Below are 23836 nucleotides of genomic sequence, written 5' to 3'. Positions count from 1 at the left end.
TTATGAGAAATGTTGACCTATTTATGAACTTTTTGATTTGTTTACGGATCTTTTACAGTTTTTTATTGCTTCCACCTGAATAGGGGTTAGTCATTGGCAATGTTACCGACAGTTCGGCAACAATGGTAATCAAGGTGAAAGACAGAGATATTGATTAAAAATCTTTTTTTTTTCTCAGTTTTCCGTAGAACTTAATCACTAGCACCTACCCGCCTTTCCCCTCCTATCAATCATTACCCCATAAAAAGTAATCAATACTGGATCTTAAAAATGGATAAAACGAGAAAGAGAGAAAGTATGGATATTCAGAGACAGCGAAGTCACAAGATCACTGATTTGCAAGAATTAGAAGGACAGGCAGAAAGTCTTAGACGGTGAAGTTGTTCGAATGGACGACACAATATCGTGACCGTCGCAATTCGTTTATAGATTGCCTCAAGAAGGAATCCCGAGTGGACCATAAAAATCCCTGTGAAGGCAGTGTAGTGTACCTCCAAAAAGGTTGGGAGCGAACGAGCCCCAAACAGAGAGGCAATAAAAATTGAGCGAGGAAAAGGGGAACGAAAAAAGAGCCGATGATGATTTCGGATAAAAGAGTGCGATTTTCGCCTCGAGAGTCTTTCTTTGTATGGGAGTGGAACTCACGAGAGCTTTTTGAGTGTGAGTGGACGTGAGAAACACAACAACAATTATGTGTTTTGGATAAACTCCTCGCTGCGCGACAAGCCTACGCTCGGTGCTGTTGAGGATTTGCGTTGTGATTTTTTTAGTTTTATTGTTTTCTCCTCAGAAAATCGCCGAAATCGCTTCCTCATTTTCTCGCGAGGGAGTTTCTGTCAAGCCTGCGCACCAATACAATCCAGTCGATCAGTCGTTGAAACGCAGTCAATTATCTGCCCCCCCCCTTCTCTCTCTTGGCGGTTGAGTTAATACAGGGCATCGGCAAGCCACGTGCTGGTGGCCGACGAGCCCTACGATATTGTCGAGTCACGCGTGGCGGATGAGCTTGTCATGATCGTCATTAAGGTGAGAGTACCAGCATTAACTAATTTCAAGACCTCGATGTATCAAAGAAAACCATTAAATTTTGTGTGTCCAGCAGGGGTGGAAAGCATCATGCGCTTGACGTGATTTTTGGTTCACATCGAAAACAAACTTTGTACTCGTGCTCACGAACACAAAAAGCGAAAGCGGTTCACGGTTTGCCGAAGCGAAGTAACCAATACAAAATAAATGTCAAATGAGCCGGATCGCATTTGGATCTCCAGAAGAATCGCAATTTGCTCACACTTATTTCGTTGCCTTTCTTTGCCCCTAAAGATAAGGCTGGAACAAATCTTATTTTCTTCTTTTGTCACTTTGCTTGTTGACTCGTCAAGAGGGGAGATGATAAATAATAAATGTATTTAATGAAAAATTACCCAAACAATTAGGCAAAATCGTCAAACTCATCGGATTTGTTGAGCAATTTTCTCGATGACTCTAATTTTACTTTATTTTTTTTTTTTAATTTCCTAAATAATTTATTTGCGTCCCCCTCAAAATGTCGAGTTCAGACAAAAAATTTCCGAGGGGGGTGGGGGGGGGGGGGTGGTGTGACATGAGGGAAAATCGAAATTTGTGTCAGCCTAATTAATATGGTGTTTTTATATTGGACAACTACCATTCCAATAAATCATATCAACGAAAAATTTGATTTCATTACAGAAATATTTGCCGTTATTGTCGCGCTTATCTTTTATTAGAGTCCTGCGGCGGTCGTACGCTCGCAATGCATACCGCCGCATGACAGTCGCAAGGCAAAACAAAAGAAAAAGTGTTCCCGCCAAAAACAAAAGCACGTGGGTTTCGCGAAGTGACAGATGTTTTTGAATGTATTTGTGACGAACGGCAAGAGTAGCTCAGTGGAATGAGTTTTCTTGCTGTCAAACCCCATATAGTGGAATTATATACTTCTAAATCTGGTGACGCTGTTATGATTAGTGACTGTCGCGCTAATATCAGAAGCCAGAGGCAGATAATCGCCATATTCTGATTTTTCTTGAGAGGCATAATAACTACTGAAACACAAAAGCATCGCAGTATAGGATGATGCGATCCTCTCGCTCGTGTTCCTGTCGGACGATCGCGACCTACAGCAGCACGAACGTAAAGTTCGCTCCGCAGTGGATAGCGATGCGATTGCATTTTTTTGTGTCTTCTGACTCGATTTCACACACGGTTTTCCAGCACTGGTGTCCAGTCCTGTATCCAATAATATTCATTACCGTATTTTTTTTTCCTTGTAAATTGCCTTTTGCGTAAATTATATTTACCGTGTAACACCGATCTGATAGTAAAGGGCTAAATATAAATTACGTAATTGGGTACCGAGGATTGTTCACACTCTGCGAAATTGACTGCGGAAAAAATCGCGACCATGTGGTACCAGTGAGAACCCCGCTTGCTGGTACCCAAAATCCAATAAATTACTACGTCGTTCACGAGCGCGTTGGACGTCGAGAGCCAATTTGCACCCTGTTGACCACGGGCTATTGCCGGCATCCTGATTCCGAAATTGAAGACTGGCGACGACAAGGACGGGCTCACCCGATCAAACCGGAAAAGCGGGTAACCCAAACCGTCCTTCAATGCATGCATGTGGACCTTCATCATTATTAGCTGCTGAACCGCCGCAACGAATACCCTTCCCCTTTCCCTCCTCTAACCCTTCAGAACATATGTAAATTGTAGGATCAATTAAAATCAAAATCAATAAATTGTTGGTGTATTTCGTACTACTGCGTGAGAAATGTCTTTGTCTTCCAGAGTGTGTCTGCCATCGCTCCGTACCGTATACGGATTGAGAGTCTTCCTGAGCAGATATATGCCGATCCTTAAAGGGTATACCTCCGCTTCTTACAGCAATTTACGAAATGTTTATGACTTTTTTCTAAATTTATTATGGGACGTTTAACCCTTTCGGGACAAAGCGCAAAAAAGTGAAATTTGGCGCTCCAGAACTTTTAAATTTCCCTACAAAACAACAATTGTTTTTCTTCATTTGGGAGAACTGATCTTTATGTTTCGATTTCTAGCTTTGACTGCCTTGATAAATCAATATGCCTCAGATAAAACTTTTTCATGTTTTACGGGTTTTGACTACTTTTTTGTTGTGAAAAATTCCACATGCAACGTAAACAAAAGTTTGTTGGCGTACATGCAAGTAAAAGTAGTGGCTGAATTATTAAAACAGACTAAACAGATGAAAAAAATATATCGTCCCCGCTAGAACTAGTAAACTCGAAATTCATAGTTTCGAGAAAAACGATTTCGAAAATTTTACAATTTTTCAGCAGTTGTTCCAAAGGTATGGGCCCTTTAAAATAATTATTTTTTAGCATCGATTGCTTATTCAGCTTCTACTCTTTCTATTACAATAAAAGTTTTGAACTATTTTGGTTTAAACCTTTGATAAAAACAAGAAATGGTTAAAAAGTTGTCGAGTTACCTAGTTATAGCACTCAAAATGCAACATAAATAATGGAGGAGATGTTCTGAGATACCTAGTTTTTACCACTATTGATATCATTCTTTTCAGTTTTCTTTTTGCAGTATGCAAATTCAAAAGGGTTCCCATATTGAAATTCACGTGTAATAACTGAATTTGCTAGGATGCTCGCTATATTATCACATGACACCTCAAAATGTTCATAAATAATCGTCTACGAACAATCACAGTTTTTAGCAAAACCAATACAAGTAAAATATTGCAAGTTTTTTGGCCTAAAATGAAAAACAATAGTAGATTTTCAATCTACTAACAAAAGAATGACTAGTGACATTTCCACGTCCAAGCGTACGATAGCTTTTAACGTGTGCGGTTGGAAATAGATACGATTTTCTTAATTACCTAGTTATAGCACTCAGTTATTGTATTCTACACTGAGATACCTAGTTTTGAAAATGGAGAATATTTTCGTCGTTTATAATCGTATTTCATTGATCTTTTGGATATATTATAGAGCTCAAAAACCTCGATATAACGGTATATTCAACTCAAAAACGTCAAATTTCGAGTTACCTAGTTCTAGCATTAAGGGGACGCTATGCAAACCTGTTATTGCTCAACAGCATAATTGCGCAGGTTCGCCACGAAAGGGTTAATTGGCTGCCAAATGAATATACAGGGTGTTAGGTTCCTGAGTGCAAACTTTTTAAAGGGTGATAGAGGACCATAAATGGTGAAAAAAATTGTTCTACGCATATGGTCAAATCTCAACCGTTACGTAGTTATTGAACTCCCCATGTTTTTGACTCTTATTGCCTTAACTGGTTATAACTTTAAAATGGTCAAACTTATCGCACTTTTTTAACCCTTATTCGAAAGATTATTGAATTTTCTATCAAATGGCATCTTTGAACCGATCGGTTTAGTTAAATAACTAAGTTTTCTAGATCAAATAGCCTAAAAGTTGTGTGTTTTAATTTGTTTTTGTCAATTATCTTTGAGAAATGCGTAATAATTTAAAATTCTTTCTTTGGGAAAGTTGTGATCCTTGTTTCACTCTACAGTTCGTTCTTTGACATCAAACTTCTATCTCTTATCGTTTTCTTGCAATTTCGATTTAAACGTCGCATTTCAGATCAGAAATTTGCAATCGTCATGGTTAGCACTTTTTTGCGCACTGTGCTGCACATTTAAATCAAAATTGCAAGAAAACGATAAGAGTTAGAAGTTTGGCGTCTAAGAACAAATTGTAGAGTGGAACAGGGGCCAAAACTTTCCCAAAGAAAGAATTTTAATTTATTACGCATGTTTTAAAGATAATGGACATAAACAAATAAAAACACACTATTTTTAGCTATTTTGCCCTAGAAAACTTAGTTATTTAGCTAAACCAATCGGTTCAAAAATGCCATTTGATAGAAAATTCAATAATCTTTCGAATAAGGGTAAAAAAACTGCGATAAGTTAAACCATTTTAAAGTTATAGCCAGTTAAGGTAATAAGAGTCAAAAACATGGGGAGTCCAATAACTACGTAACGGTTGAGATTTGACCATATGCGTAGAACAATTTTTTACACCATTTATGGTCCTCTATCACCCTTTAAAAAGTTTGCACTCATGAACCTAACACCCTGTATATATATATATATATATATATATATATATATATATATATATATATATATATATATATACAACAATATAGACTCGTGAAACATTTTATCAATTGCCATTGTTATCCTATTGTGTCTGTTTCATTCACATAAATATCATGAGGATCCTCTGTATACTACTAAATTATCTTGTATCTTGTGGATCAAGTAAATCATTGCAACTATACTGTTTCGTTACTTCACTGTATGTCGTCGGTATACATTCTATATTTTGCTACACACAATTCTATAGCCAGAAGTTATCCATTGTAACACATTTTAACATTTGCTTTCTTTCCTCCTTCTAGCTTATGGCTGCAATGCGACGGGTGAACACAACCATAAACTCAGCCAATCTTACCCAATGTCATAAATCGTAATGGATGTGCCAAAGCGCATTCAACCGCTGCTGACGCTGGATGTGAGTGGAATCTAAGGACACTGAAACTATTTGAAGCCTGATGCTTTACGTTAACATAATTAATAAAAATACGAAAGCTTTTCATATTTTATTGTTTAAAAACTGTTTTTACTTGAAAGCATCATAACAAAATCAATGAACAGTTGTTTTAGTAGTTTGATCTTATTTATAGATAATTTTGGTTAGGTTTATATTGAATAACATTTTCTTTTTGTCATGGCTTGCGTTCTGGTTTTTAATATTGCAGTTTCTTAACAAATTAGTTTTATTCACTTTCATTACTTTCAATAATCACAATTTTGTTTTACTTTCTTGTTAATGTTTTTCTTATCTTGTTGTTTACAAGAAATTACCGCAGTGATACCTACAACTCATGTGTTTCTGACTTTTTTCTTACTGAGACGTGTTTATCTTCTGTGGTTCAGAACGAGCGTGAAAACCTTTACAATGATCAGCAAATCACCAAAAAGAGAAAAGAACAAAATGGACCGCTCAAAACAGTATCAATGTTTTGTGAATTGAATAAAGTAACCGGTTAAAAAGCTACGTTGATGGGCAATTATAATGCGGTATAAATGAATGCATATTTATTAGTTTTGGTTGCTTAACTATGAAGTGTTTTCAATGAAGAAATTAAACAGCAAATTGATTATAAATGTTAAGTGATCCAGATAGTCGCGTTGATTTGAAAACGTTTCGGAGTGCCTCAATCGTGAGTTCAATATTTGACACTGGTGGTTCAACAAAATTTCACCCTTTGGATCCTAGTGTGACACTCGAACTTGAATCACCGGATACTCCTCGAAGAAGGAGTATTTATGATTCCGGTCACCAATTACACATGGGAAGAGCCGTTTCTGCTAGGAGTTTAGTCGATACTAGGAGAGGAATTCAACACAAGAGGTTTGCATACTGTCCATATTATCTGTAATGCAACTGTGATCTGTTTGTATGCCTCTTCCAATTTACTACCGGCCCTATTGCTACTATCATTTCATTGTATTTTCTAATTACGTTACTTTAGTTGCATTGAATGCTTCGCTGTATCTCCCTATTAAACACGCCTGTTGTTTACGATAGAACTTGAGAATGATCAATGTTATACCATGGACAGACATGTGATACGAGTGTGATTCCTGTACAACGGTACGCAGTGTCAAGAAAATTCTAACAAGACTGACTTGAACGGAGAGAATTATCAGTGTGGCACTCATTTCAAGCGCGAATTTACAGTGATTCCTGTATCACATGTGTGTCATAAGTATTAGTATGAGTGTGACTTGTTTGTGTTTTATGTAAAACCATCATCATGTTGTATAACCGTACATTTGAGTGAGCTTCTGTTACATGCATGTCATCCTTGCTCATTAATGTTTACATTTATCATTATTATAATAGTCTGATATATAGGTAAAATCATTAGAGAATTGTGCATTGAAAAACAAACATCAATGTGTTTGTTTTTAATGATGCATGTACAGATAAACAAACGAAATAATCTAGTAATAGGCCTAATCAGAAGACGCTTAAAATCAGCTGATTTTGGGAGCCTTTGACAGTTCTTCTATGAAAATGACAGTTCAGCGTTTGCGCCTTTGTTCGGCAGTTGTAAACAGTGGCATACACGAACTTGTCAACTGAAAAGGCCTATTCCCATCGTACATCGATTTAGTGGCAAGTTTCCACTTGACAAGTGTTTTGTAAAAGGAAAGGGCAAGTAAAACTTTTGCAATCAAAATTACTTAAGCGTTCGCAGTTGATAAGTAATTCGCAGCCAGAAAGATTTGCCAACAGATGGCACTGTCATGCGATGCTGTCAGTCATATCGGCACCAACATTTCAAAAGGGCGTAACTGCTTTTACAACCAATGCCTTCTCACAGAGCTGTGGGTCGTATTTCATTCATCTCACGCAATTCACATCCATTAATCGAAAGAGGAGGATTTTATCTTTCTATTTGTGCTAGTGGATTGGTCGAGAGGGATGGGATACGCTCCACAGCTTTGTGAGAAGGCATTGGTTGTAAGTGCAGTTACGCCCTTTTGAAATGTTGGTGCCTGTATTATTAATTTTCCGTACAGAATAATATATCGATGTACCTACCTATTATTCCGTGAGTAAAAGGTACATTTCAACCACCGGCTGGATCCACTCATGTCTGGAACTCGTTTTTCCTTGGTTCCTTCATCCGCAGCGTTTTGTTTCGTTTAGGTAACAAATTTTAAAAACGACGTATAATGAATGCTACACCACGTCGTTTTCAAAATTTGTTTCTGGTTTGTATTCATTGCCATTCTTAAACATCAGTTGTTTCCAATATTTCGCTTACACGAAACGCGACGAATTGGCTGTATCGCCGATGGTCAGATTGAAGCCAACTGATAACGTCCGTTAAATCAGTCCAAAAGAAACGCCGGTGAGTGCTTGCTGTATGCTGTTCACCAATCCTACCCCGATGACGCTGGCCTGAAGCTCTGAGCGTGGGATCCATAGGAACTTGATCGATGTAACACGAGTTTTTGATCCCACTAATGCTGTTTCAATTGTTTGTCTCTCCTGAAATCGAAGAAAAGCCACTGCTGCAAACCGCTTCTCGCTAACGTCAACAAAAACGTGCCATTGTACCTACTTCGTTTGAGCTTTCGATCGATGTAGTGACCCTGTAGCATCGCGGTATTTCTACCTTCACCACATCTGGAAGAACGTTGAGCCACTCCATCCACATTTCGAATTGCTTTTCTTCGATTACCTTATCCCATCCGACAGAAGTACGCCAGATTTCTTGCAGTACTCCTTTCAGGAACATAAAAAAATGACCAGTAAGCCCCAAGGGATCAAATGTCATCATCAGACATCTGTTCCGGGTTAGGGGTCGCAGTACCGACCACTTTTGATGAGTACCGGTATTTCGGTACTAGGGCTTACAGTACCGGCCCTCCTCTTCTTGGCGTAACGTCCTCACTGGGACAAAGCCTGCTTCTCAGCTTAGTGTTCTATGAGCACTTCCACAGTTTTTAACTGAGAGCTTCCTCTGCCAATGACCATTTTGCATGTGTATATCGTGTGGCTGGCACGAAGATACTCTATGCCCAAGGAAGTCAAGGAAATTTCCTTTACGAAAAGATCCTGGACCGACCGGGAATCGAACCCGTCACCCTCAGCATGGTCATGCTGAATACCCGTGCGTTTACCGCCTCGGCTATATGGACCAGTACCGGTACCGGTAAAATACCGGTACTGGGAAATTTTTAACTAAAATGAAAATAATCTATTTTGCACAGAAAATCTAAAATTTTCCAGTTATTTGTAATAGGCAGCACTTTTTTTGTACCAGTAAAACCACAAAAACGATCCTTAAACAAATACGAAACGATCCATAACATATATTTGCATGTTCCACAGAATTGAACTGAAAATCCCTAAAAAAGCAGTAATGATCCATACAAAAGTGCAATACGATCCATAGTTTATGCGAAAAGAGCAATAAAATTGCTTACAAGACCCCATGAAATGATATTTTTTATGGATCGTTGCGCATTTGTTTATGGATCATTTGGTTTGTTTTATATGCAAAAGGATGTTTTCCCATTTGTAATATCCGGTTTTCAGGGATATCATATAAGCTAACCAGAAAATACTAAATTAAACAAAAAATATAGATAGACAAAAAAGATAGAAATAAATAAGTTGTTTGAAACTGTTTTTGGAGCTATTCTTTAGCTTCTGCGCTGTTTCACAGGCAGTATCTTTGCCAGTCTAAAATGAAACAAGAGCAACTATACATGTACCAAAATCAGATAGATAGCTGCAAGGAGGAGATAGAAGAAGATTTAACTGATTTTTGCTTGATGATGCTATCAACAGAAATAACAAGAAACCCCAATGAATGTAACAAGTTTAATTTCAAGCTAGTGAAATCATTATTAATTTTCAAATTTCAACGTTTGTTAAATCAATCATTGCTATATTATCCTGGGTTTGCAGAAAGGTTGCATATATGAAGTATTTGTTTGACAAATTACTTGTTTTCAAATGCTTTCGTTTATTTCCAGTGCATATTGGCTATACTAAAGGCTGGATTACAGCACTTCGGGAGAGATTTCACGGTACCGAAAGTATCGGTACCAAGGTTCAGTCAGTACCGGTATGTTGGAACTAAAAATTGGTTGGTAATACCGGTATTTTCGGTACCGGTACTACCGGTACTACATCCCTATTCCGGGTCATACGGCTAAAATATAAACGACTCATAAGAAAATGATCATTCTTCATAAATAATTCGAAAAGTCCCAGTGAAGAAACAGGGGTGTAAGCAGTAATAAATAACAAAAGTTCCACAAACATATAAAAAATGCATAAATAAATCAAAATTTTCCATAAATAATTGATTTTTGAGCAATTAAAAACGTCGAAAATGCAATGAATAATTCAACTGTTGCAATAAAAAAGCCAATTTTCCCACCAAAAAACTTCGACTTTTCCATAAATAAATTTGATTTTTCCATAAAAAATTAGAAAATTCACAATAAAAAAATATCGAAAAAGCAATAAATAATTCAAAAAGTGCAATAAACAAAAACATAAATTATCAATAAATGTCAAAAAACGAGCAATAAACGTAAATGCATTGTGAGCCAAAAAAATATGCAGACCATGCGGCGAAGCCGCATAGAGGATTGAGGAACTGAGGCGGCAGGAGGCAGGAGTTCGGACTGCAAGCAATTGCTCGGTAAATTGCAATCATAGTTTCGCAAGCTTTTCAGTCGTTTCAATCATATAAGTGCGATTCAGCATTTCACTGTCTCATACTTTCCTGAATTCGATTTTCATGGGTAATTTCGTCTTTTTTTATTGCATTTTTTGAATTTTTTATTGCTTTTTCGATTTTTTTTTTATTGTGAATTTTCTTATTTATTTTGGAAAAATCGGATTTATTTATGGAAAATTCGAAGTTATTTGGTGTGAAAAATGGCTTTTTTTTATTGCAATTATTTATGGAAACCATTGATTTATTTATGCATTTTTTTATTTGTTTATGGAACTTTCGTTATTTATTACTGCTTACACCCCTGTTTCTTCACTGGGACTTTTCGAATTATTTATGGGAAATTTTGAATTTATTATGGAACGTTTAATTGTCTGCCGGTCATACCGTGGTAAAATCTTGAAGAAAAAGCAATTGGTGGTGTATTCCACCACATGCCCAATACTTTTTCGGTTATTACACCATCTTCCATGTTAACCCAGTCAACACATGATCGCATATAATGTTGGTTAGGATGCAAAAGTGGAGGCGATATACGTACACTTTACACGCGGTTTAATGGAAGCAGGTACGCATATGGCCTCCACTTTAGCATCCTATTCAACATCATATAAGACTTTGTGTTATCTGGGAAGGCTATTTTCCTTCGCTTGTGGCTCTTCTAGCGCTTTCAAAACTTATGGACAATTAGGGACCCAGTTTCTCATCTCGAAGCCGGCTTAAGCATGGATCTTCTTGACGTTTCTTGCCAGGTCAATCGCTTCTTGTTCAGTTTCAGTACTCATAAGCATATCGAGATAGGTAGGCTTAAGGAAATGACTGCATTTATGAAACACACTATTGACCATGATCATGAATTCGACCTAACCAAAACAACCATCCTAGATCAAACACGGAGAGCTTCAGCTCTCTCGATATTCGAGATGTGTCACATCTCAAATCAGACAAACACAGTAAACTATAGAACTGACGTAGACAACCTCAATACCACTTACGCTAGAATGCTACACACCATCAGAAATGTTAAAAGTAGACGATCTAGACAAAACGATGAAAATAGCAACACATAGGGTTAGGAACCAGACTGAAGCTCAATCAATTTCACCATTTTGAAACAGTCGTTGGTGGATCAAGTAGTAGTTCTGTGTAAAGTTAATGATAAAAGTTCCCACAAAATCACCACAAAAGTAGGCTAAAATAGTAAAAGTTTATGTATGTTGACCACTAATTAAATTTAACCCTCAGAAGCCCAGATCATGACCAACCGACAACCACAAAACCAGACAATTTAGGACAAAAACGATAGACCAAGTAAGACTAGTTTAAGAGCTTTAGAAGTGATATTGTGACCAACCAAAACCCCCATTTTTCAAAATATAGTTTTTCCCTTGAAAAAGGCCACATCCCATGGCCGAAACGTCGAGCAGAATAAAATAAATCGTTTGATTTTCAAGACTGAGAGTGCCAAAATTCATCCGACCAACATATCGTCAACGTAATGTTGGTCGACGATAGCAAGGACCACTGCAGGATGCTCCTTGGTGAACCGCTGAGCGTTGGTGTTTTTCACATGTTGCGCAATGGTTGCGGAACATGAGAATCCAAATGGCAACACAAACATCGTGTACACACTAGGGTTTTCGTTGTCTTCGCTGTCTTTCCAGAAAAATCCCAATTGAATATCCTGTTTTAATATAATCTGCAGATACATCTCCAGAATGTCCCCGCAAACAGCAATTCGGAATTATCGAAACTGCACAAGAATGGACGTCAAGAGGTCCGGATCCTTGAGTAACAGTGAATTGAGAGAAATGCCATACGCAGCGGCAGCTGCATCCCTCACCAGTCTTATCTTCCCCGGTTTATTGGGATTTGTTACCGGAAAAACAGGTATATACCACTCCTGAGCCTTCCGTGTATTCAATTCTGCGTCCGTTAACTTCCGCACGTATCCCTTATTCACGTAATCAGTCCTTTTCAATTGAATTGTTTCCGGAAACGTTTAATCACGTTTCATTCGTCGATCCAAACACTGCCATCTTTCGAAAGCCATTCCTGTGCTGTTTGGAAAGTAAACACCATCGTACTTCCAAAGCAACCCCGATTCATACCGGTCTTACTTCCAATTAGTTTGCTTTTCCAGAATCTCCAATGCTCGTTCGTCTTCCTTAGACCGTAGGATCTTACTGGGCTTCGCGATCCCGAAGCTGTCTAAAGCGAAATATTCCGTATCTCCGTTGTATCTTACTCCCAGTCGTTGGGGACAATAAAACATTGCAGTTTCTTGTACCGACTTTTCGAACCCTCTAAGCAGAATACCCTCTATGAATGAGTGTAATCAGTTTCGTACCTTTTAATTCCGCCCTATGTTGCTTATCCTTTGACAGATACGCGTATTTCGACTACCACTTGTAATCTTCCTCAGTGTCAGTTATCCACTGGATAACTGACACTGAGGAAGATTACAAGTGGTAGTCGAAATACGCGTATCTGTCAAAGGATAAGCAACATAGGGCGGAATTAAAAGGTACGAAACTGATTGCAGTTTATTTTTGACAAAACTGCTAATTTAGGCCTCAATCAAATAAATCATGTCAAAAACCAACAAAATTGTTATTTTGATTTCTTGTTCACTAATATTTACGAAGATTTTTGCGTGAGCGAATCATTGAATCCCTTGTGGAAAAATGAAGCTTTTCACACAGCAATCGAATTATCAATATTTATTCATGGACACCAAAATCCCATCGACTTTGAGTACGAAGAAGTCTTTGAATATCAAAAAGCTCTAAAAAAAATCATTTTTTTTTTGTATTAACGAGATTTTTAGCCCTGGGTAACTATACCTTGGGACCCACGCTTTACTTCCCTTCCGAAAGAAGAACTCACAATTTTGCGAGTTTGTCGGGAGTGGGATTTGATCCCAGGTCCTCGGCGTGATAGTCAAGTGTTCTAACCATCACACCAGGTCCGCTCCACATCAAAAAGCTAACTATGTCAATATAAAGCGTAGACTAGATAATATAAACTGGCAATCAACACTACGGAATTAAGGAAATGTCGAAAATGCTGTAAATCTTTTTTTTTGCATTTTCTCATCGTAATAGGCTGTTTTACGTCACGCAAATCTGACAGGAAAAGGCCTACTTTCCCACACCAAATTAACAGTGCTGTAATGGTTCATTACAGCACTGATTTGCGTTGCGTAATGAACCATTACAGCACTGTTTTCAGTTTTGGTCAACTTCTTGATGCTTTCTGGACGCAGTTTTGAAAAATTAAGACAACTGCACAGTATAACCTGTTATGTTCTCATTTTCTTAAACATGGCTATGAACATCAGTGTGCAGTTTGATGAAAAAGTTTTGTTAAAAACTATCCTCAAGGCTAATTTATGAAATTGCAAAAAACGTTGTACGTAACTCGGTGCAGAACTCGATTTTTACAGCACTCGTCGTAATTATCCAACTCGGCAAGCCTCGTTGGATAAATGTACGACTCGTGCTGTAAAAATCGTCATTCTGCACCTTGTTGCGTAAACTACTATTACAACATTATTTTCCAAATTATTCATGACGAAGTCCCTAAAAAGAAAAAAAGACGTAATGTCAATTTTAAATATCCCGTCTGGTATAATAAACAAATAAAAAATTTGAAAAATCGCAAACAGAAAGCGCATAAAATTTACCAAAAATATAATTGCGATGAAAATTTGGAAAAATATTTAGACATTGCTAATCAACTAAATTTTGCCAATGACACCGCATTTGAAGAGTACAATGTCAAAACTGAAAATGAAATAAAGTCTTGCCCTAAGAATTTCTTCAATTACGTAAAAACTAATCTTAAATCTGACAATTTTCCATCTTCTATGAATCTTGATGAACATGTAGGCAACAATCCAGACGAAATATGCAACCTATTTGCATCATTTTTCCAAGAAATTTACACCACCTTTTCGGATCATGACCGTGACCGAGACATTTTGAATATATCCCTGAATTTCCTGTGGATATAACTCACAAAGAAGTGACGGTAGACGACATCTTGAACGCACTTAAAAATTTAGATGCTTCTAAAGGTGCTGGACCCGACGGCCTTTCTCCTGTATTTTTGAAGAATCTAGCTATGGAGCTCACCACGCCACTATTTTGGCTATTTAAAAATTCTCTCGAAACAGGTATCTTCCCCAAATCATGGAAAAGCTCTTTTATGGTACCTATTTTCAAATCTGGCAAAAATCTGACATACGTAATTACCGTGGAATTGCCATTATTTCGTGCATTCCTAAATTATTCGAAGCAATAATCAATAAAAATATATTTGCTCAAATTAAGAATAGAATAACGCACATGCAACATGGATTCTATAAAGGGCGCTCAACCGCTACAAATTTATTGGAATTCATTAATTTTTCATTGACTGCAATGGATAATGGCAATCACGTAGAAGCTCTTTACACTGATTTTAGCAAGGCATTCGACCGCATTGATATTCCAATGCTACTCTTCAAATTGCAAAAAATGGGTATGGAACCCCGACTTCTTAAATGGCTTGAATCGTACCTTACAAACCGCCAACGAATAATAAAAGTCAAAGGAAAAACATCACATCCCATTCAAGTCACTTCAGGAGTGCCTCAAGGTTCCCATCTGGGCCCTCTTTTATTTATTCTTTACATTAACGACATTTCCTTCATCCTGAAGAAAACAAAAGTACTTATTTATGCCGACGATATGAAACTATATATGGAAATAAGGAATCAAGAAGACATTAACATATTTCAGAATGAAATTTGCATATTCCACACATGGTGTTCGAAAAACCTACTACAATTAAACATCAAAAAGTGTAATTTAATATCATTCAGCAGAAAACGAAACACACATATATATATATATATATATATATATATATATATATATATATATATATATAACTATGTATTTTTTCATGACAGTGTATCAGTCAATGTCTATATTCTAGCACTGAAAAATAAAAATGAACATATTTGATGTTTAACAAGTGATAATGTAGGCCTAATAAGCGGATATCAACTGCGCGCCCAATGGTCATTAAACAAAATGACTATAACAGTAACAATATTAGCTCAAATTCGATGAACAACCAGACCACACTGATCCAGAGCCATGTAGTTTCACATACCAGATGAAATAAGTACATATATTTGATGATATTGTAGAGAAAATCAAAAAAATTGTTTTATCGGATGCGAAATTTAGCGACCTGTGCGATTTTCTGCGGTTTGAAAATTCTGGTTGTCTTCATCTTCAGGCGCCGCCCTGTAAAGGTTAGTGTCCAAAATGGGAAATGTTTTAATTAACTTTTCAGAAAACTAGCCTATTATAGATCATGGAACGTTGAAACATAGATTGGTTAATGTCAAATGGACAAAAATGAGGTTTGAAGTTGAAAAACACTTTCGCATTTTTCCTGCCGCATACTGTATAATCAACACTGTGAAACTATTGACTTAACTATGTCGCGGCATAATTTAAAGAAATATTTTTACACTATAAGAAATAACATCAGTAGTAGTACTTAAAATATTATAAAAGCACAAATTATACACACATCCACCAGCATACACTATTTATATATTTTCTTATATGTATTTTATTAACAATATGTACCCTAGCTTTAAGAAATGAAACAAAACTTTATGTTTATGTACTAGTCTACGTTGTTTGACGAAACTGAATAAATAAATTCCTTCATGACAGTGCAAAGATCGTCGTCCGAAACTCTGTTGCATTCGCTTGCTTCAATAGCATGCACGTTCACGAAGCTAATGTCTTGCTGTGTTCGTGAGCAACTTCCATGGACGATCTATCCTAACCGAGTCTTGACCGCTATCGGTTCACAGGACTTATCATCCCGTCCTTGCATTACATGTCCCAGTGTAGCATTGTCCAGGCCAATCAAGATGCGGGGACACACATTCGTGTATGATTCGATCGGTTATCCTTTCAAGTCCTTGAAATATTGCAGCAATTCGGCGAGCACTAAGGTCTGAGGTCGCAGTTGCAGATTTTGTATCGTGTGGACTTTGGTCATCCTGTATGGCTGATCCGATTTTCCGGTCGATGATATTCCCACATCAACTATTTGCGAATCAGCTTTCACTCTCTTGGTTCTTCCCGTCCACTTCAAGCAGAACGATGTTCGAGGTCCTTTTACTCCAAGTTCCTCTGCTAAACTGTCCTCCAGTAGCGTTAGTTCCGAGCCATCGTCAATGAACGCGTTTGTCTGGATAACTTTCGATGGACCATGCAGCTGCACCGGGACAATATGGAATAAAACTTCACTGGTTTGGACCTGATGAACGTTGCAGGTTCCGGTGGTACTCGGCGATGCTCGGTCTGATTGCAAATTTTCTGTATCATGCAACTTATTATGCAGTAGCGGATGATGCAAAAACGTACAGCCGTTGACTTCACAGGGTTTTTGTTGCCTACAGTTTTGCATCGCGAACAACGGCCCACTCGCATCCAGGCTCAATTTCCCAAAACGTTTGCATTTGATGATTGATGGACATCTACCTTTGCACACGAAGCAATCCTGTACAGGTACTGTAGATGATCATTGTATCGTGGGTTCACTTCGCGTTTCCCCTGAGTGTTTAGTTTCAGCGTGAATATTCACAAATTCATCTTCCACGGCCTCTGCTTCCGCCAACCGAAGTTTGCATTACCGCACTAGCATCCTCAGCAATCGAATACAGCCATCCACTGAAATCCAATAGCTTGGGTGATGGGATATTTCTGGAATGCTTCGCCCAATTCAACATCAGTCCAGGAGGTAGACGACCCATCAGTTCAAATTTCAAGGATGCGTTATATACGAAATCCTCGATTCCGCATGCTTCAATTGTGGCCACGAGATTTTCGACTGTTAGTGCGAAGTTTACCTCTGTATCGAGCAATGACCGGACTTTCCGGATTGCTGATTGCACGATGGCTTCCGGTCTCCCGTACAACATCTTCAAGGTTGAAATTACGCTGTTAACATTGGAAGGATGTAGCAGTCGGCATCGCACTGCTTCAAGAGCTTTTCCCCTCAGGCATTTTCGGAGTCTTAAGCACATTCTCCTCATTGGAAAAACCGCACATCTGCGTAGAGGAGTTATACATGGAGAAAAATAAAGGGTTATCCTCTGGATTTCCATAAAACTCCTGCTTGGCGGGCTGCCAACTTACTTCGGTTGATTATGCAAACGTTGTCTTCCACGTCTCGAAGGTTGGATTCCTTGTGTCTAGAGAAACGGGGTGCTGGATCCAATTGAGGCATTCGATAGCTTCCAGTGACTGGCTGAAACTGGGCAGACAATTAAACGTTCCATAATAAATACAAAATTTCCCATAAAAAATTCGGAAAGTCCCAGTGAAGAAACAGGGGTGCAAGCAGTAATAAATAACAAAATTTCCATAAACAAATAAAAAAGTGCATAAATAAATCAAAAGTTTCCATAAATAATTAATTTTTGAACAATTGAAAACGTCAAAAATGCAATGAATAAATCAACTGTTGCAATAAAAAAAGCCGTTTTCCCCACCAAATAACTTCGAATTTTCCATAAATAAATGTAACTTTTCCATAATAAATTAGAAAATTCACAATAAAAAATATGGAAAAAGCAATAAAAAATTCAAAAAATGCAATAAAAAATGACTAAATTACCAATGAAAAACAAATGCATGAAAGTATGAGGCAGTGAAATGCTGAATCGCACTTATATGACTAAAACGACTGAAAAGCCTGTGTAACTATGATTGCAATTTACCCAGCAATTGCTTGCTGTCCGAACTCGCTATCGCTCGTCGGACCTAAAACAGGGATAACATCTATGTTTGCATATACCGGGCAAATTCTTGGATCTGTGGTTTGCCTAGAACCAAAACGATGCAGTTGCGGTGCATCGGATATCGGAACTTCGGCGGTCTTCTGCCGCCTCAGTTCCTCAATCCTCTAGGCGGCTTCGCCGCATGGTCTATGTAATTTTTTAGCTCAAAATTCATTTAAGTTAATTGTTCCTTTTTTGGACATTTATTGATAATTTATTTTTTCGTTTATTGCACTTTTTGAATTATTTATTGCTTTTTCGATATTTTTTTATTGTGAATTTTCTAATTTATTATGGAAAAATCAAATTTATTTATGGAAAATTCGAAGTTTTTTGGTGGGAAAAATGGTTTTTTTTTATTGCAACAGTTGATTTATTCATTGCATTTTTGACGTTTTTAATTGCTCAAAATTTAATTATTTATGGAAACTTTTGATTTATTTATGCACTTTTTTATTTGTTTATGGAAATTTTGTTATTTATTACTGCTTACATCCCTGTTTCTTCACAGGGACTTCTGGAATTATTTATAGAGAATGACCACTATCTTATGTGTCGTTAATATTTTAGCCTAGAGCTAACTGAGGATACCACTTTGTAAGTAACTATGCATTTCTTATACTCAGGTCTTTTTAACATAATAAATCTTACTCCCAGCATAAGAACTCGGCACCACAACTCAACCGTGCGCTTCTAATAGAAGGTTCGAAATTCTTTCCAACAAAGCTTAAGAAAGTGTTTCGAATAGTGGAGGTAAGGATGCCTGAAACGGATCGGTTCGACTGTAAGCTCTGCCAGAGGTCGTCCACGTTGGGCTACATGGTCTTCTGCGCAGTGTGCCGAGAATGGTATCACTACCAATGCGTGGGAGTAACGCCAGCGATAGCCAACGAAAGCTGGATGTGCGCTCGGTGTGCGGCTTTGCCGTCATCGTCTCGGATTGGCGAGCTGTCTGAAAACGATCTTGTATTCCCAGCAACTAATGTCAACGTTTCGTCCACGATGACTACCAATCCACAGTTAGCCGCAGCACCGAACTCCTCCGTGGTAACGATCGCAACCAACTCTGGGTTTACGCTAGCTGGAACAGCAGCATTTTCAACGGCATCGTCGACTGTGCCTCCTGGACTGGTGCCGCCCACTGTGACTGGGCCCTCTGGACAGGTTCCGGCAACGATGATTTCAACTGCTACGATTTACGGCCAACAAGGTCGTGCAGGGCCCATATAGCCGAGGCGGTAAACGCACGGGTATTCAGCATGACCTTGCTGAGGGTGATGGGTTCGATTCCCGGTCGGTCCAGGATCTTTTCGTAAAGGAAATTTCCTTGACTTCCTTGGGCATAGAGTATCTTCGTGCCTGCCACACGATATACACATGCAAAATGGTCATTGGCAGAGGAAACTCTCAGTTAATAACTATGGAAGTGCTCATAGAACACTAAGCTGAGAAGCAGGCTTTGTCCCAGAAGGACGTTACGCCAAGAAGAGGAGAGGAGGAAGGTCGTGCAAGGTGTCATCAGTGGAGTGGCATCGAACAGCTTTCCACAGAGTTTCCACTGGCCCGATTTCTGCAGGTTAGTGTTCTACAACGCCATCTATTACTTTGTACGGGTACTAGCCACCAGGAGGGATCACTCTCAACAAATCAGTACTTCCAAAATCTCTACACGGCTGAAGAGACACATGCAGAAGCAGAGCAAGAGTTCCTGAGTGACCAGATTATTCCAGACGGTGATGAGCCGAACACTGCGAGCATGAGTGAAATCACCACATCTGAAATCTGGACAGCGATCAAAACAAGTGCTCCAAACAAATCCCCAGGACCCGACGGTATTCCGAGAGAATTTTACCTTCGGACCTTTGACGTAATACATAGAGAGATGAATCTTATTCTAAATGAAGCCCTTGCCGGAAATTTCCCGTCGGAGTTTGTGGATGGTGTAATAGTATTAGTCAAAAATAAAGGAGCAGGAGATACTGTTAGTGCCTACCGTCCCATATCTCTGCTAAATGTGGACTACAAAATTCTCTCTCGCGTACTAAAATCGAGACTAGAAATCGTCATGCGAGCTCACAGAGTCCTCGGAGAAGCCCAAAAATGCGGGAACACAGACAGAAATATTTTTCAAGCTACCCTTGCGATTAAAGACCGAATTGCTCAAATGATACATCGTAAACAGAGAGGAAAACTCATTTCCTTCGATCTGGAACATGCTTTCGACAGGGTATCTCGACGTTTCCTCTCGAAAACAATGATTTCTCTTGGATTTAATGGACAGCTAGTAACCCTACTGGAGAATATTGCTGCGAGATCATCCTCCCGCATTTTGATCAACGGTAAGCTCTCACAACCATTCCCCATCCAACGATCTGTTCGCCAGGGTGACCCTCTTTCGATGTGTCTGTTCGTGATATACCTGCATCCATTACTCTGCCGGCTGGAACGTGTATGTGGAACAGATCTTATCGTTGCTTATGCAGACGACATTAGTGTGCTGGTGACGTCATCAGAGAAGGTAGAGCGTATGATGACTCTTTTTCGCCGTTTTGGACGTGCTGGAGGAGCAAAGCTGAATTTGATGAAGACTACTGCAATCGATGTGGGCTTCATTGATGAAGGTACGCTTGTAGTGCCTTTCTTGACTACTGTTGAGAAAGTCAAAATTCTAGGGGTGTTTTATGCGAACTCCATCAGGCTTATGATTAAGCTTAACTGGGAAGCTGTCATCGCAAGCTTCTCGCGACTGATTTGGCTGCATTCATTGCGAGCCTTGGCGTTGCATCAAAAGGTGGCCGTATTAAACACATATATTACATCGAAAATCTGGTATCTATCATCAATCTTACCAGCCTATAGTATCCACATTGCGAAGATAACGGCCATAATGGGAAATTTCCTGTGGAGCAGAGTGCCGGCCAGGGTCCCTATGCAACAATTAGCAAGAAACCGTGAGGATGGCGGGCTTAAACTGCAATTACCGGCACTTAAAAGCAAAGCGTTACTAATAAATAGACATCTTCGCGAAAAGGAATGCATGCCATACTACAGGTCGTATATGGATCGAGTAAATCCCACACCTGTAAGGATTCCTGCTGATTTTCAGTGTTTAAAACAAGTTTATCAGCATCTGAGTAGTCTACCCCATCATATCCTGCAAAACCCCTGCATCGTCAGCATTCATGATGTTTTCGTGAAGCAAACTGATGTCCCCAGAATAATGCAGAAATTTCCAGCTCATAATTGGCGAAGAATATGGCAAAACGTCAATGATTCCAAGATTCCTGTGAAAACTAGGAGTGACCTGTATCTGATTGTGAATGAGAAAGTAGTCACAAAGAAGCTGATGTTTGTGCTAGGGCGATCTGACAACGAAAATTGTGAACACTGTGGGGCAATGGTGGAAACAATTCAGCACAAATACAGTGACTGTCAACGGATTTCTGGAGCATGGAGTCATTTTCAACGGAGGATCATGGCAACCGCTGGAGGCTGGAGGAGACTATCCATTGACGAGCTATTGCGACCAACCCTAAACGGAATTAGCAGAAGAAATAGAAAATTAATTCTTGAATTATTTGCATTTACATTTCTTTTGTAAACGGATGTAATAATGTAGTTGACATAAATGCATTAGATTTTGCACTGCAATATGGAATTTAAAACACTTAATGTAAAGTAGCATTAACTTTTAATAAATAAACAAAACTTTATTTTACAAAAAAAAAAAAAAAAAAAAAAAATTAGCACTCAGGTTTCTTCGATAGATTTGAGGAATGCGAACTTGACAAACGTGGTAACGGCCTGTCCAACGATTCCAAAAGTATCGATTCCGCAACCATCGGTTTATGGAGGGTTGTCAGTGAACGCAAGTGCACCTAGACTGAACCAACATCCCATCGTATTGCAAGATCCCGTGAGTGGGTATTCTCCATCGAGTTCAGGCCAAGCTCTTCGGTCAAGCTTCCCGTGCCCGGTGGGTCCAGTGCAGCAGCAACTGTTGGCAAGGCAAGTCTTGCCAAGAGATCTTCCGCCGTTTCGAGGGGATCCTGAAGATTTAACGCTGTTTTCCAGTGCATACACCAATTCGACGGCCGCCTGTGTGTATTCCAATGTGGAAAATCTGGCTCGGCCACAACGTGCGCTACAGAGCGAAGCGTTCGAGGCGGTGAAGTGCTGCTTACTCTTTCCGGCGTGTGTCCTTCATGTCATGCTCACGTTGTACATGCTGTTACCGCACCGGAGCTGATAATCCAGACATTGTTGGACAAAGTTCTTGAGACTCCAGCATCAAGAGCAGACAGGTTGGAAACGTTGATCACTTCCGGCATGGCGGTTCAAATCCTGTGCGACCACATCGAGACAACTGGGCAAATGGCACACCTGTGTAAAAAAAAGACAATCACACCGTCTTCGACCTTGCGGCCTCTACAGACTGAACATTACAAACATTTGACAACGGACAACACATACAACACCCAGTGGCCCAGTGGAGAATTTTTCTCTGAGGCTTACAAGACACCTAAACGACTGACGCCGCTAACCGCTCGGCCACGTAACCCAGTTTTATTGCGAGAATAGGTGGACAAAATTCCCACGCAGCTACGTTTTTATTGTATTTATTTATTTATTTCGTCAAACAATAACGTAGACTACATTTTCACTTATAGCTATATTCTATGGTTTCTCAAGGAATTAAAGTATTTTTTAATATTTGTTCGAGACATGGTTATATCTATACATGCGCAGTGCTGATTATAAAGATTCATCATTCGATTTAAAGGAAGAAATTTCGCATAATCTGTTCGATGACTGTTAAGAGCAAATAGGTTACGTCCTCTTAATGGTCTAACTGGAGTATAGAAATTGATGTTTGATAATAGATTCGCAGAATCAATGCGATGAGATACTAAATCATTTAGAAATGACACCATGGATAATTCGCGACGTTCTTTCAAAGTTTGGATATCTATGAGCATTGTAGTGCAAAACGAGCCAATTCTACATACGCGACGAACGTGCTATCGTTCGTATCCCAACGCTTACGTTTGCAAATTAATTACAACAATGTATCGCTCGCCAAATCGATATGAGCATACGACGGTTCGATCGAGACGACGACGACGCGTCGTCCGCTGACCTAAGCATAAATCACTCCAGGAAACTTCCATAAGGTTCTATGTAAACACATTGTATGATATACTTTTGGCAGTCTGGCTGGCCCTATAAAAGGGGTCTTCCCAGGCCGAATAAAACAGTTCAATTTGGTCTTCGGACCTCAACGCATAACATCGTTCTTAATCGATATCACCGCCGAGTGTTGTAAAATAAGACACAGCATTACATGGCGACCGTGCCAAGTGGCCGAACCTTCTCCGAGGAAAATTCTGTGACTGTGTGATTCGTTAAGGAACGCTTGCTGAAATTTTCAAAGTGATTGCGTAACTCGTGATGGGAAAACAACAGTCCAAAACAACATCAATCAGCGGCGACCCACAAGTGAATATAGTGAACCAGCTAGAAGATCACAGTATCCTGCATGAAGAACATGCCATAAAATTGTGGATCCTTCTTGCTCTTAATATTATACAACTATCTGTGACTGCCTACAAATGGCACGCAAAACACGTCAGGCGCAGAGCT

The 23836-nt window shown here is 38.9% G+C and overlaps 2 protein-coding genes and 1 long non-coding RNA gene across 11 annotated transcripts in view; 2 read left to right on the top strand and 1 right to left on the bottom strand.

Moving 5' to 3' along the window:
* Positions 1-23836, top strand: part of LOC109432733 (innexin shaking-B) — a 434999-nt gene that overhangs the window by 102495 nt on the left and 308668 nt on the right. For 4 of the 9 annotated variants that reach the window (XM_062861050.1, XM_062861049.1, XM_062861044.1 and 1 more), the window contains exons 3-4: positions 5452-5564; positions 5911-6467. In XM_062861050.1, coding sequence (XP_062717034.1) covers positions 6220-6467 — 248 coding nt within the window. In that variant the 5' untranslated portion in view covers positions 5452-5564; positions 5911-6219. The remainder of the gene's footprint in view (positions 1-5451; positions 5565-5910; positions 6468-23836) is intronic. The other 5 variants (XM_062861051.1, XM_062861047.1, XM_062861048.1 and 2 more) reach the window with 5 other exon arrangements.
* The window catches only part of LOC134292170 (uncharacterized), a 288122-nt gene that overhangs the window by 44358 nt on the left and 219928 nt on the right, over positions 1-23836 (bottom strand). The gene's annotated exons all lie outside the window — the stretch shown is intronic.
* LOC134292168 (uncharacterized) lies at positions 18251-23834 on the top strand. Its single transcript, XM_062861043.1, has 2 exons — positions 18251-19403; positions 19696-23834. Exons 1-2 carry the CDS (start codon positions 18953-18955, stop codon positions 21792-21794), a joined length of 2550 nt encoding a protein of 849 aa, XP_062717027.1. The 5' UTR covers positions 18251-18952; the 3' UTR covers positions 21795-23834.

This window comes from Aedes albopictus, chromosome 3 (genome assembly GCF_035046485.1).
Source record: "Aedes albopictus strain Foshan chromosome 3, AalbF5, whole genome shotgun sequence".
NCBI lineage: Eukaryota > Metazoa > Arthropoda > Insecta > Diptera > Culicidae > Aedes > Aedes albopictus.
The sequence above is the reverse complement of the archived record's forward strand: the minus strand, read 5'-3'. Positions and strand labels throughout refer to the sequence as shown.